Genomic DNA, 15,581 nt, shown 5'->3' with positions numbered 1-15,581 from the left:
GCAACAAGTAATGGCTGACTCCAGGGAAGCCCTGTATCTGGGTTCATTTGAAAGATTTGCAGAAGTGGGGAGAGACTGGCATTGTGTGCTTGAGTTAAAATGTGTGCTTCTAGTGTCTAGGAGAGACTTTTTCTAAAACAGAGATCAGATGACATCTCAATTAAATGCTGTGAGGCCCTTGTCAGCAAATCTATGTTACTGCTTTTTTTTGCGATTTACAGGCTGAATTGATGGGCCGAGGCTGATGGGATGAGGTTTAACAAGGCCAAGTGCAGAGTCCTGCACTTAGAACACAAAAACCCTGTGCAGAGCTACAGGCTTGGGGAAGAATGGCTTGAAAGCTTCCTGGCAGGGAAGGATCTGGGAGTGTTGGTCAACAGCTGACTGAACGAGTCAGCAGTGTGCTCAGGTGGCCAAGAAGGCCAACGGCATCTTGGCTTGTATCAGAAACAGTGTGTCCAGCAGAACCAGGGAAGTGATTCTCCCCCTGTACTCAGCACTGGTGAGACTGCACCTCAAATACTGTGTTCAGTTTTGGGCCCTTCACTACAAGAAGGATGTTGAGGCTCTGGAGAGCGTCCAGAGAAGAGTGATGAAACTGGTGAAGGAGGTGGAGGGAACTGGGGCTGTTTAGCATGGAGAAGAAGAGGCTGAAAGGAGACCTTATTGCTCTCTACAACTGCCTGAAAGGAGGTTGTAGCAAGGTAGGTGTTGGTCTCGTTGCCAAAGTGACAGGTGATAGGACAAGAAGGAATGATGTCAAGCTGTGTCAGAGGTAGTTGAGATTGGACATTAGGAAAAAATTCTTCACTATAAGGGTTATCAAGCACAGGCACAGACTGCCCAGAGAGGTGATTGAGTCACCATCCCTGGAGGTGTTGAAAAGGTGGGCAGATGAGGTGCATGGGGACATGATTTAGTAGTAGACAGGTATGGTTGGAGTAGATGATGTCTAAGGTCTTTTCCAACCTTATGATTCTATGATTCTATACTGATATTCCCCAGGGAGGCAAGTACAAATAACCAATTCCGTTTTACATACTTCAGTGCTGATGTTAAAATGTTATATGAACTTCGTATGCTTAACATGGCCAGAAAGGCGTATCTGACATGATCCCCAGCTGTGTGCTTGGATATTACTTTTGGAGCATGTTTAAAGTAAGCACCACATGAATACCTAACTGTCTGTATCAAGGCATGCAGTAAATAAGGATCCTCTTGTGAGCTCTAGTTGTAGTAGGAAGTTGTATGGTGTACAGGTGGCATAGGATTGCAGTTTGAGATAGGCTGATGACAAACTCTTGAAGCTGCTTCAGAGACAGGGACCAAGGTGAAATTTTTCAGCTAAATACAAAAGGGAGGAGGCACTGCCTTGCTGAGAGCAAGCTAAGTCTTGCTTGCACAGGGACTAGCAGTTTGGTTCTGACTCCAAATAACTGAAATGTGGTGTATGAGTTTCTTCTGTTTGGTGTTTTTCCAACTGTTTTTTATTTTTCAATGTTTTGGGTATTTTTGACCCTAAGTGAGGCCTTAACTAGCAGAAGTGTTGGACTGTGGTAACTGGAGATAATTGTTACAGAGTTTTTTGGAGGAGCTGCTGACCTATGAATGCTTTGATCTATAGCTGAGATTGCCTGGAGGTGCCAGAGGAAGGACTTCCTTTCACATATGGGACAAGTGAAAGAGAGAGCAGTATTTTTCTCCTCTCTTAGAGGCCAGTCATTAATGGATACTTAAAGCTACATTGAGAAGCATATTGTTAATGGTCCACCATGGACAGACTTGAGCACTTATGGAGAAATAAAACACCTGCCCTTTGAGTCTAGTCTGCAGTGCTTGTTAGCCATTGGCTACTCCTCCTACAGATCCAGCTTATTGCACTGACTCCAGGCTTCTATAGGCTGAATGCAACTGCTGGAAGTGGTTGTTTTTCTGAGACAAAATTTCAGCTGACTCAAGTTCAAGAGGCAATACAAAGTAGAAATACCTGTTAAATCTCTCAGGCTTTTGTTGGATTGGTTACCTGAAGCGCTTAAAGGCTATTTCACATAGCTGCTTAGGTTCCAAAAGAAATAGGAATGTTGAGGGTTTTCAAGCAGATAAGACCAATGGCATGCTTGCTTTCATGCCTTTGGGGACAAGAGGGAGGACTAAGCTTATGAAGGTGAATTTTTCAGTGTGGTGTGTGTTGTCTTCCACACACACACAAATACACACACAATTTTTTGCCTTAACCAGTAGCAGTTTTGTGGATCGGGTGCCATTCCCATTTGTCATGGACTGAGGATTGTAAGACTATTGATTGCTGTCTCCTACCTCTGCTCTAGAGCAACTGCATTGGTGACCTTCCCTTGTCTTATGAGGGAAGAACAGGAAGATGATCATTAGTAGATAAATGGTTTGTACGTCTTTGATGAAGAAACACGTCTTGGCTAGAATGGCTCCTAGAGCTCTGAACTACTATTTTAAACAGGTGTTCCTGTAGGTAGCAGTGCACATGACTAGTCCTGATTTACTAGCCTTCTTTGAAACATAAAATTACTACTTCCCTGTTTTTGCCCTAGTGGCATAATTCCTTCTGAGTGGTGGAAGTGAAGTCTTGAAGCATGAATTGGCCAAGTTGGCTACAAGAGAAGTTCAAATTTACAGGTGTATTAGCAGCAAGTGTTGGCAATTTCTCTCTGAGAATTTTTAATATTTTAATAACAACTTTGCCTCAACTGAGTTATAAAAAAATTACTCGTTGTTTGTTTATGAAGACTGAAGTAATAAGTTGACCAGTCTTGTAGGCTGCTAATTTTCTATTTGTATATTCTTGAAAAGACTAATTTCTGTGGCTGTTCTTAAATTATGGCTGTAGTATAACCTTAGCAGAGATCTTGGCTTGTAGATGGTAGTACAAGGTACTCTCCATTCTGAGAATACTGTCAATAAAATGTTTCCAGCTTGTGAAACTCACCCAGGTAGTTTGGTGCTTTTTGAGTAAATTGTGCTCTTCATAGTGTTTTTAATTTAATCAGCAACCAGACCTCCCAAACTGATCTAAAAGCAAAGCTTTTGTTCTAACAGGAGAATGCAACAACTTGCAGTAAAGGACTTTGAGGAGTCTTTGCAAGTGAAAAGGGAGATTTAATACCTTCTGTGGTGCTCTGTCTCTTAGCCTGTGCTCTTGTCTGTCTTCTGCTTAAGGTTATCAAAAGCTTTGCACCAGCCCTTGACAGCTTTGTTGCTTTTGTTTATATGTCCTTTTCATGCTAATAATAGACCAACTGATGAATTGAATTTACTGAGTCAGAGTTATATTCATGGTTACATGATAGCTTCTCTCTTGCATGCCTACAGCTTGTCCAAAAGTTGAATTTTATCTAACTCTACCAGCTGCTGGAGAGCAAGTGCTCTTTGTTTTTAAAATCTACTTCCTAAATACTGTAAAATAGGACAAAGTAGTCTGACTACAAGAAAGTCTGGCTTTGGACTGGATTAGCAGTTAAGCTGTATTGCTTTGCAGTGCCTTGCAGGCGGGAGGAAAGGAATAAGAGGATCCTTCTCACAGCTTTCTTTTTTTCTTGCCCATAGAATGTGTTGAAAAAGAGAGACCAAGTTCAAGCAGAGTATGAAGCAAAACTGGAAGCAGTAGCCTTGAAAAAAGAAGACCGTCCAAAGGTTAGTACTTAAAACTAATTTAAAACCATGTTGCACTTAAATTACTTTCTGAGAATAACGGAGAAACAGAACTTGCTTTATCTGGGTCTGGCAGCTTCTTTGCAGTATAAGCAATTTCTGACGGAAGTTTGTTACTGGCAAGCTGGTGTGAAATAAAGGCCTGGATATGAACACATATGACCTATCTAGCATTTTCTGTACTGCTCCCACCATTCAGAGCAGGATGGCTGTGACCTGTGTAACGGTTGAATGACAGTCAGCAGTCAGCTGCAGTGTTTAGTGATAGGGACTAAAGCAGTAGTAGAACAGTCCCTGGTGGTTTAGCAGTATGTTGGGTAGCTGAGTTCTAGTCCTACCTCTGGCACTGATGAACTGTATTGACTGTTGAAGACTCCATGTTTTGCCCCTTTTGCTAGGGAGCTCTTCCTGTGTGATGCTGAACAGTCCCAGTAGATGTACTGTGTGACACCTTTTGGCTGGCCTTCTTGCAGAGCAAAGCTGTAAATGAGCGTGCATATGCTGCCACCTGCTTTCTGCATAAAGCAGTGTGCAAGAACCCTGTCTTAAATAGCAGCAACTTCAACCAACAATGGTGACTGGTTTTGTTCTCTTCCCCTGCTTGGGTTTATTTTTGGTTCCCCTTCATCTTTCTGTTAAATAATGGGTCACTTTCCATTATTAGGACTACTGTACAATAATATTACAGGAGGTTTGTATAGTGTCTTTAAGAAGCTGAAGAAGACAGAGTATAGAAATGCAAACTGGTATTTTCCTAGTCTCATGTCTGTCACAGACTCCTCAAATAGTGGTGTTTGGGTATCTTGTGGTGCTATTGTATTTTGATCTTTCTACTGCCCCACTGCTGGCTGGTGTGGTATGCACTCTTACTTCCTCAGTGTAGCTTTGTATAAGCAGTATTCTAACAAGTTGTATGTAGGATAGAGGGAACTAAATCTAGCATACCCAGCAAGCCAGTTGAGGTTTTTAGGCATTTGACACTATCAGGAACTTTATGCAGAGGAATTGCTGAACTTTATTTATCTTTCACCTACTAAAAGGCTTTTGCATCTCACCTCTCAGTGGGATTATTGTGTAAAATATAGCATTTAAATAACTGTCTAAGAATTTTTTGAATACTTATGACTCCTCTTCAGAGTATAGACATATCTTTTGGCAACTCCTTGTACCTTTTTCTCTAGTATTTTGTGTTGTTTACGAGATGAAGTTGAACAAACTAATAGAACTTGCGTGTCATAAAATTCTAACTTGCTGCTTTCATATCCTTTCCACCTGGAGGGAATGCTCTCATCTGTAAGAGCTGTTGACTTGGAGCTGTGTCTAGCAGTGCCTCTTACATTCAGTGAGGTGTCCTGGCTGTGACTTACCTGGAAACTGAAAGTAGAAAGAGGATCATGAGCTGGGTTACGTAGTGAATGGCATTTGTATTGGCATATTTAGCTTATCAGGCAGAAAGTGTGTTGAAAAAAAAAAAAAACCCAAAATTTAAAAGAAATTTGGCCTCCTTTTGACTCGTGAAATGAGAGCTTATCATTACTTGTTGATCTCTTCTACTGGAAGGCATTCTGGGACCCACTGTACATATAATCAGATTGACTTCACAAGGCTCTGTTGGTGTCATGGCCACGTTGAGATGATCAGTTTAGAACTCAATGGTCTACAAATGCAAAAGTGTTGTAGGGCTAATGTAAATGTCTGACAACAAATACTGCTCAGAATGCCAGAGTTTAAAACACACCCCACACTGCACACTTTTGGTTTAATGTTAGTGTAGCAGTAGTTAGTGGGGATCTGCAGCCTTTCTGTTTCTAACAAGTAGGGTCGTGAAGTGCTTGTTATCCACTTATGACCCATGCTCAGGCTGGTGGTGCAGTAATCAAACTGATGTAGTGATGTGCCAGCATTGTTTTCTTTTAGTGAGATGAAGTCCTCCTCTGACCTAATGTATTCTGTCTGTCGCAAGGCTTTGCAGCATACCGATATCTGGGAAGAGTAAATATGGCAATGTGGAACTTGAAGTAGAAAGTGATTGTATGTATTTACAGACGAAAAAATGACTTAACAGTGTATGTTTCCAGAGAACTAGGAAGGGGAAATACCATATACAGAGATTAGTTGCCTAATAAATGCTGGATTTGTTGTGCTTCACGTCCATTTGTTACTTGGTAATGAGGCTGTAGAGGAGTTTTTAAAAAGTGGACATGCTAAAAAACTGGACATGCTTATGTTTCAGGCAATGCCATCTGCACTTGACCGTGCTAAATTCTAGTTGTGAAATGTACTTAGACTCTGGTCTCATCCAAGATTTATGTGAAGAGGAGTAGATGTAGGTGCAGAACCTCGTATCATACAATGAGATAATGAGACACCTGAATATACAATTTTGTGCTGTGTTCTTCCCTGCATTTACATCTCTTCTCAGTTTAAATTGACTCACTACAACAGTGATGGGCGCTTTCTAGAGTGTATTAGAGTTTGAGCCAGTTTAGAGCTATTCAAGTACTTGAGAGCAGCCATCAGTAAGAAAGTAGTAACTTCTCTTGAAGTCCAGCCTACTTTTGTTCTCAATTCGTAGTCGCTACATAATATTTAACGTCTCCACTGGTAAAAGCAGATAAAAGCAACACCATTGATATTTCGACTTATATCCAGATTTGATGCTAGAACTATAACCTCTCTTTTATTAACTTTGAACTAGATATGAAGTGATAAATAGCTGTTAATTACTTCAAATTTTGTTTCAGCTACTGGGCTGCAACATCTGGGAAACTGCAGTTTTTGAAGGAAAGGTATTTACACTCTTGAACAGGACCAGTGCATGTGTAAACACTGTTTTGATTATGCCTGTGGAGATTTAGCTGGAGTTTGTTGTCCCTTAAGTAGCTTATATATGACCTGTTTTCTGACCACTGGATTGTTCCCATAGCTCTAAACTCACACAGCACTCTCAGCATGACCTGCAAGATAGCTGGCTGTGAGAAAGAGCAGATTTCTTTTTTTATAGCTTCTTTGTAGTTTCAGATCCTGGCAAAACAAGCAGGAAGCTGGTGAATGCTTAGAAACTAACTTAATTGGATTGGGAAATCATGTGTGGTTTTGCTTTCAGACTTCATGACTCTTGATAGCCTAGCCTTTCCCGTTAAGGTAGCACAGTACTTACAAATGTGATGCAAGGCATACTTGTCTTGAGGGGAGTATCTTCTAAACTTTACAGCCACTGGCTTCGTAGTTCTTTGAAGCATACAGGAGAACTTTGTCTGGAGTTGCAGCAGAGTAGATTCCTGTAGACAGAAATAGAGCGCTCCAAGAAGGTGGAAGAGGTGTGTAGCTACTGAACCCCTAGGCTGCCTGTAGTGTAAATGCAGTTGTGTGAGTAAGGGAGTACTCAATTCCCATGAGTATGAAGGACACGCTTCCTGTTTCTTGAACAGATGTAGGACCTTCTTAGAGCATTAGTCAATGGAATACTTCAGTAGTTGGCCGTAATTCACATCTTGGAGAGGAACCAGCGTTGTTACGCTTCTGCCTAAATGTAATTTGCCAAACTGCAAGGTAGTGGCAAGCCTCTAACTTGCCATGTTGTTACCCATGAAAAGCTTCTTAAGTGGTCTTTTGGTCCTCTTCCTTCCTTCACACCACTCAAAGAAAAAAGCAATTTCCTGAAGGTATCAAATATAAGTGGAGCTACTGCAAACCTCTGCAAATATTCTTCATTCTGTCTTTTGCCTTTGCAAGTTAAAGCTTCTAGAAGTTAATTTCTCATGTTGGTGCTAGAGTTCAAGATTTTTCTTTTCTGAGGTCATGGGCTTTTAGGGTGCATCTCCTTACAGGCTTCCTGTCCATGTGGACCATGCAGCACAAGGAGAAGGGAGAGAAAGGCATTCACAGCTTTCCTACTGGAAGAAACATTTGTATATTATTCCTGTAGTTGCCTGGTGGTATAGAGGATCTTTGGCCCAAAGTACATCTACCGTGGGCTGGTGACTGCTGTCATAATCTGTTTAAATTTCTACCTAGGGTTGCAATTGGCTGTCCTTCAAGATTTCTCCCGTTGCTTATGTGTGATTGTGTCCTGTGTTGAGCCCAGAGGCCTAAAAGCCAGTCAACAGTGATAATCATTCGTGCTTTGCACCTGCTTTGTTTTCAGGCAGCGTGTAAGGTTAAAAGTGGAAGCTAGGAACTTATAGGCTTTGGAATGTTATATTACAGTCATAGCTGGTCACTGCTGTTTATATACATACAATGATTAAGAGATAACACTGAGGTCTCTTACCCAGCTCTTTGGGCAAACCTGAATGTTTGTTTCTTAGGCACTAGTGTAAATTGGAAAATACATAGTGCAACTGTAAATGGGAAGGAAGAGAGAGAGCTTGCTGTGGAGCTGTAGTCAAGTTGCTTAGTTTGAGAACTAAGAACTGAGTCTAGGCGCCTAGCTCTTACACTAAATGGTTTTCCTCCTCATGTGTCTCTAACAAGCTCAGTCTGCCTCTGTATTTGGAATGGAGAGAGACAAACACAACTGACCACCACCTCAAACAGCAGAGAACAATTAAGCAATTCCATCTGCTCACTAATACAGAATTTGGGCTTTTCTCCCTGCAGCCATAACTGTGTTTATTCAGAATAAGTACTAAGCTGTTAAGTTACCTTTTTCTCTCTAGTTTTGCTTAGTGAGATTTGAGCTAATTGAGCAGTCTGGCAGTCAGTGACAGTGCCTTCATTTCTTTTGCTACAGGTACCCACGGATGTTGAGAAATGTCAAGACCGTGTAGAGTGTTTCAATGCTGACCTGAAAGCAGACATGGAGAGATGGCAGAACAACAAAAGACAAGACTTTAGGCAGCTGCTCATGGGGATGGCAGATAAAAACATCCAGTACTACGAGAAGGTATGTGGCATTGCTGGAGCATTGGCAGGAACGGGAGTAGTTCACTTTCCTCTGAAGTGGTGATCATTCGTCAAGAAATTTTCACACAGTCATGAGGAAAATAATCTTGGATGTCTAAATCCACTCTTCAGTGCTGTGGATGCTGCTTTTTGTCAGTAGCTTAGTGTTATCTGTTAAGTTTCTGGTTATGCCCAAGACTAGCAGTCTTTTGCAAGGCATCCCTGTAACAGCATCTTGTCCTGGATGCTTGTCTGTCTCACATTCTTGAATTGAAAAAAATACTGAGGAGCAAAAGTGGTGATAAAAAAGACCAAAATTGCATGTTCTAGTAATACTACAAGACTCGAAAATCTCTGATTTCTGCCTTTTGTGAACCAAACTCTGTGGGCTAATGTACGTGCATGGATCCATATATAGATTATACCTGATACACATAGATTATTCTAATATCTGTCCTGGTGTGCATAGTTCTGTCTCTTGTTACTTAGTCCTGGAAATACCTGGTTAGGTGCCTTTACTGTTTTTCAGTTTGTGCAAGTGTTACTCAGACTCAGTGTCAGACTTTTTTTTTTTCTTTTCTTTTTTGTGAAAGGGCCTTGACATTTAACTGCATATGTTGCCAGTCTAGTTTTCCTTCCTGCTATCACTGCTGCCCCATGCAATGGCTGCTATATGACCCACAGCCAGGCCTATGCCTGGAGTCTCCTCCTATCGCTTTTTTCCCACATCAACTTTATGACCTTCTTCCTGTGCTAGGTTACCTTTCCATGTAGTATTAGTATGCACTTTCTTGGCCCCTTCTGATGTCTGTCTTGTCAGTAATCCGTAACTAGTTACACAGAACTTCTTTCACGCTGGTACCTTCTCTCTTCTGAGGCTGCTGTGGAGGAGGCTGTTAAAGACTCCACTGAACATCCAGTAGTGCCTCTGCAATTGAGAGTTAAATCTCTACATCCTAATTTTGCTCTTACCTGCAGCAAGAAAACTTTTTGGCAGGAAAGCATCTAATTCCTTCAGGATATACAACTAGAAGTATGCTGTTTACCTGTAGTACAATCTGCAAGGTTAGAAAGGTATTTGACAGCAGTGACTTGTGGGTATAAGAGCTGGTGATTAGTTTGCCTGTTCCTAGTGTTTAATATGTATTCTGTGGTCTGTATTTGTCCAGGTTGACTTCTGGGTTGTATGTAGTTGAAAGACAGTGATGGTACACAGCATGGGGACTGGAGCAAATATATGTGTCTGGGGAAACGACTTGAAAGCTGGAGTGACTTTCTGATAACCCAGGAGCTAGACTCCACTTTTGTTTTACTTTACCAGGCACTAGTTTGTCATGCAATGGAGTCAAATCCTAGAGGTGTACCAGAGTACGCTCTCCCTGAACTACCTTCCCTGAACACATGGGTTTTGCAGATAAGTTTGCTGGAGTGTTCTATAGTAGCTGTTTTTGCATCCATATCTGCCCTCTTCCACAGTCACATTATGAAGATGTGAATTTCTACTAGAAATGTTTTGTCTGCTGAGTTGAAAGCTGTGGTGTTCTTTGTCTTAGAATCCAGCTTGATATTTGGATATCTTGAGTATTCTGATGATTTTTAATGGCTTAGGACGGCTGATGACTTTTGAAAGTTTTTATTTGCTTTCTTTGTTTGCAAACTGCAGCTGTTTTTTCTGAACTCTTTCTTGCTGTTTGAGATTCTGTTTTTTCTTTCCCCCTCCTTCTGTAATATATAAAGACCTGGCTAGCCTTTCTTGAACTTGCATTCTGTTGGTCTTGAATGGTTGTTTAAAAGGTAAAAGAACTAATATACAATCCAATTTTGAAATCTTTATTTTTTCTGCAGTGCCTTATGGCGTGGGAGTCAATTATACCACTACTGCAAGACAAGCCAGAGACCAAATAAGAAGTACCTTCACGGACAGTCTAGCACTTCTGTGCTCAGTACCACTAGACATACTGGAACTGTATGAAGGACTCCTTTTGTCAAGTTAACTGAAACACCAGCTGCACTTAGGCTGGAACAGACACTCTGAAAAATATCTGAATTTTTTTTTCTCACTTTCTGTGTTTAAACTGGGGTGTGTTTCATCTTTTAAGTTATCTTGAATGGTTCCTTCTTTATATTATGGAGTGATTGGGGGTTCACAGTGAAAGTGCACGGGGATCTTGATAAAACTTACCTCTCTAGACTGAAAGGAACTGATGAGTGAAACACTAAAAAGATGAAAATAAAACTCTACTGCAAGGTGCCAAATGACATCTTTATTACTGTTCTGTTTTGTTTGCTGGAAAAAGCTAATTATTCCTTTTATACAGTACGCTCTAACCAATCCTTATCCCTTTTTTTGGATGGACAGGGAAAGGCTGGAAACAAAGATTTTCTGGTTTGCTACCACCCATATGATTCCTCTGGATAAAATGGTTTCTGGAGACTTTTCTGTGTGGGAGTTAGGCTGGTCCTAGACAGAACTTAGCAACACTGCCTGCAGATAGCCTGTGATGCAAGCATGAACTGTGGTTTTTGTGAGTGTGGCATGCTATTGGTTCGTACTGAGTATCTTTGTTTACTCTGGTGATTATGAAGTAATGTCAGTTGGCTGAAGTGTACTTGTGACTGACTTGGGGATCAAAATCAGCCTAGCTGCAGTAATGAGTTGAACTATGGCCTGTCAAGGCTTATGGGAGTGGTGAAGACAAGTATGAGTTGTGTATTTTTTCTGAAGCTGGCTGTGGAAGTTGCATGGTAAAATTCTCTTCGTCCATGCTGTAAGCGTGCTTTTTTCTGAACTAGAGCCATTTTGGGCTTGGTCACTAAAGGTGCCTGCTGTAGTAAAGCTAGAACTCCCCGGGTTTTTTTATTTGTTTGTTTGGGGTTTTTTCAGCATATGAAAGACAAAAAGCGTCAAATGCAGGCATTATTGGGTTTTGAGCTTGCCTTTAACAGGTCAGTGGGGGTAGATGAAGACCCTGTTAGGTACATATAGTGTTCATACTTGTCTCTACTGAACCACGTGGCAAGTCTTTTAGGACTACTTTTTGTGCAAATCTATTTTCTTCTTAGTTTTTATTGGCCTTTAGAAATGTAACTGCTTCTGCGAGTCCCATTTTTCCCCACTTTCTTTGGCAGTCCAGCCTCAAGCAAAAGCCTGCTAGGTGCCAATGGCCTTAGGAACGCTGCCATGACTCCCAGAGTCTTGATTTCACAGAATGCACATAAATCCTTTTTAACCATCGTAAGTGATGGAATTCGGGGCAATATTGGTGTAATAGTGGGATTGGGGGAAATAAATAACTCCAAGCACTTACTGTTACATTTGAGTGATTGTCTAATCTCCAAGCAACATTGTGAAGATTCTGAGCAGTCATAGAGTATATGCAACTTCTGTGTTCTGTGGCAACCTACCAGGTACCAGTATGGTTTGGACTTTATGCCTTCATAAACCCCTAAGTATACCTGAAGCCTCCCTACTCAGCTTGGTGGCTTTTTATCACCTGTCAAGATGAGTTACTGCAGCAATATGGTACCTATCAGCCTAATGAGATGATTGTCTCTGAGTCAAAAAGCCAAGCTTAAGATGTTTTAAAAGGTCTTCCTTTTTGACTCAGCCTCTATTGACAACTTTGTGTTAGTAAAAACTATATTTTTTTTATTTAAGCTTGCAGTTTGTCAATATACGCTTATTTGGTGTAAATGAGAACTCTGCTTTAAGTTGCCATTATGTCCAGAATGACAAATTACTCTTATTGTGCAAGTGAAGTACTTAAGAGGTATCCTCTTGAAACAGTAACCAAGTGTTTTCCTCAGTCTTTCCCTTCTAAAATACGCTCTTGCATACTATTTAACAGCCTGACCTTAAGGGTTACAGTCTTCCCTATTTCCCACAGAGATCAATGTGCTTTTTTGAGCTGGTTCCTGTGTTGTAAATGGCATTGTAGTTGACTCTACAACATCACTGGGAGTTGCGCAAAATTTAATTTGAACTAATATTTAGATGGTCTTCCCTTTGCCTTATAAAAAAATACCACCTGCAAGATGAGTAGAAAGGATGGTGGCTTTTTTCTTACAGGTGAGTAGGTTTTTTCTGCTGCCTTACTCCACTGAAATCCTATTCCTTCTTAATTTTCTGTCATATGGAAGTGGGTGTTGATTTTGGGGAATTTAGCAGTTGACATCACAGCTGTTCATCAGAAGCATAATGGACAGTGAAGAGTACCATGTGAAGCTCGAATCAACATGTAACTTGAGGCTGGAGCTGTTGAATATCAGCACAGATTCTGTGGCAAGGTGTTTAAACTAGTCCTTAACCAAAGCATGTTTCGATGTCAGATATATCCCTTCTTGGCTAAGCTGTTGAAAGGCAGGCATGCTTTGCACTTCCCTTTTTGAGTATGTGACTCTGCGACATCTGCAGGTTGATTTAGTGGCGAGGTTAGAACATGCACCTCAGGCTGTGGCCACTAATGGGATTTCTTGTATGATCTGGAACACCAAAACCCTCTTAAAGCTCCCGTGAGGGAAGTAAAACTTAACATTCAAAAGAGGAGTCCTCTGCAAGAATTACTGCAGTGTTGAGAGGGGTGTATAGCGGTGGATGTCACTGCTCCTGTGGGGTATGGAGGAGTCTTTTTAGAAAAAGCCATTATAAATCACTAGGTAATTGTGGGAAAGGCTGAGATGGATCCTAACTGAGGTTTGAGGTAGCAATGCTGAATAGGAGAGCTACAAAATAGTAGGAAACTCCTGTAAGATATAAAAACTATGCTTACTTAACTGCTGTTCATGGGAGGTTGAGATCTGAACTGTTAGTGAAACTGACATGTTGTCCTGTAATCCTTACAGGATTGGAGTCTCTCCTTTGGATGACCCAAACTAGTAAGTGTGCAAAGTAAAAGGAAGTAGGAGTAGTGCAGGAGCTTCATCTTTGAGTAACTTCTTGGATGTTCAGTCACTTAATCTCACCCTCTATTTGTGTACTAAAATGATAGCAGGAGTAGTCACAGCCTGTCTGTAAGCCAGGATGGATCCTTCAATAGTCCTTAAGTTAGTCCAGTTTTTCTTGTAATCCATAGCCAGACCAACTTCTCTCTCAGAGGATGCATAATCCACTGTTGTCCTAGTTAGTTCTATGTAGTTTATGGGATGTTTGTTTCTTCTCCTAATTGGCACCAGCACAATGAAGCAAGCACTGAGATCTCGTTTTCATGCTCGGTAATGAACCGTGCATGCATTGTGTGTATCCTTATGAGGTTCTAACTCTTGCAATAAACATAGATGTTGAAGCGTCATGGCTTTTTCAGGTATCCATTGAAAAATGAAAAGGTTATAGGTGTAGTCCTGAACTTTTCTGATGTGAGCTGGATCAAAGAATAACCTATGGATTCTTCACTGAAGTCTACTTGGGTTTTTATTACACAGACACTTATGCAAAGGATACAGTTGTGGGATAAGTGGCAGAAAGAAATGTCTGCAAAGCGTGATTAGCAGAGATGGTCCTGTAGAAGTACTGTGAGGTAGCCTTGCAGCAGTGGCTCTGCATAGCCAGAGTATGATGCATATTGCTACAGGTGTCAGTCTTGCAGATGCTGAGGTACAGAAGAATTCCCTCCCAGCCCACCAGGGACTGTTCAGTGTTTTAACAGGAGCTATGCTTTTGATAAAACTTGCACAATGTTACAGACTGTTTATAATTGTGGTGCTGATAACCACTGAGCAAAACTGCATAGGTTAAGCTAGCTCATTAGATGTTCAGCCTTCTAAATTCTGAAGGTAGAACAGTCTTTCCCTTGGTATGTTAACTTTTACTACAACAACCAATAAATAGGGAAGATGGGGTCATTTTTTTAATGGAGGGGACTTCCAACTACTTGCCAGATTTTTATTTTTTTTTCTGTAAAGTAAAGCTGGGGATTCGGGAATAAACTTGCCTTCTGGCAGTGTGAGTATTGCATTTTAAACTTTTTGGGAGTGCTGTTTAACCTATTTTACTGAAAAATATGGCAATGCTTAAGTCTGCGCTTAGCCCTTTGGATTCTAGCTGGGGTATCTGACTTGTACAAGTACTCAGTAATGAACTGGGCTATTTTTAGGGTTGCATGGCTAAGATACAGTACTTGGGCAGAAAATAATGCACTTTCCACAAAGGCATAAGTAGATCACCCTTATGTAAGTGGCACACTAAAACATTAAAGGCTAGTCATTGTTCTAGGCTACTTTGAAGGCCTTGGTACGCTATGCTTTGAAGCTAAACCATTTCCTTGACTCTGCTGCTGGGGTGTTGATGCATACCTTCAGATCAAGCATCAGGGTTGAGGCCAGTGCCGCACATTCCCACTGCACAGGGAGACAGATTGCAGAGGGACAGTCTTACAATAACAAACAGCCAAAGGGCTTTTGTCTTTAGTATATGAAAATAAAGCAGCACTATCCTTGTTCTATTTTCCTCTGTGCCTGTATCCCTCTGTTCCTCCTTAAGGCTTGGAGAGTTGGGCCATGCAAGTGGAGGCAAGCTGGCTGTGAGTGGAGGTGGATCTCATCTTCCTCTTTGTTGAAGGTATCAGTATTGAGGACCAAAATAGTGTTGGTTTATTGCCCAGACCCTTCTTTCAACCTCTGTTAATGTATTCACCGGAACTAGAATCACTGTTCATACCATTAAAAACCAAAATGAAAGCTGTGAAAAGACTTGTCTCTGTGATTAGCTAGTAAATGATAAAATGGGAAGGAGGCTTTTGCTTCCTGCACTCGACCAAATCTGGCAACTGTACTCTTGTTCAGACTTGCAGGCTATAAAATGTTGTCTTGCCTTCTGGTGCTGGCATGTTTCTATACCCTTTCATATAGCTCTGTATAAATATATTTTGTGCATTGTTTACTATGGAACTAGTATTGATGGAGAAAAACACTTTGAGGTAAAATTGTTTGTAGTTCTCTATTAGTGTGTACATTTTTTAAAATGCACAGTTTGTTTACCTCAATTAATTTAATGGAATGGACCAATAAATGTATTAAAA

The 15,581-nt window shown here is 41.0% G+C and overlaps 1 protein-coding gene across 2 annotated transcripts in view; it reads left to right on the top strand.

Annotated features, from left to right (window-relative positions):
- The window catches only part of SNX30 (sorting nexin family member 30), a 76,684-nt gene that overhangs the window by 39,414 nt on the left and 21,689 nt on the right, over nt 1-15,581 (top strand). Inside the window, exons 7-9 of one of the 2 annotated variants that reach the window (XM_054053691.1) lie at nt 3,577-3,663; nt 8,417-8,569; nt 10,414-15,566. In XM_054053691.1, coding sequence (XP_053909666.1) covers nt 3,577-3,663; nt 8,417-8,569; nt 10,414-10,473 — 300 coding nt within the window. In that variant the 3' untranslated portion in view covers nt 10,474-15,566. Of the gene's footprint in view, nt 1-3,576; nt 3,664-8,416; nt 8,570-10,413; nt 15,567-15,581 lie in introns of those variants that run through there. The other variant, XM_054053692.1, reaches the window with a different exon arrangement.

The sequence above is a fragment of the Cuculus canorus genome, chromosome Z (assembly GCF_017976375.1).
Source record: "Cuculus canorus isolate bCucCan1 chromosome Z, bCucCan1.pri, whole genome shotgun sequence".
In the NCBI taxonomy this organism is placed as follows: domain Eukaryota; kingdom Metazoa; phylum Chordata; class Aves; order Cuculiformes; family Cuculidae; genus Cuculus; species Cuculus canorus.
This window is presented reverse-complemented; position numbering and strand designations above follow the sequence as displayed.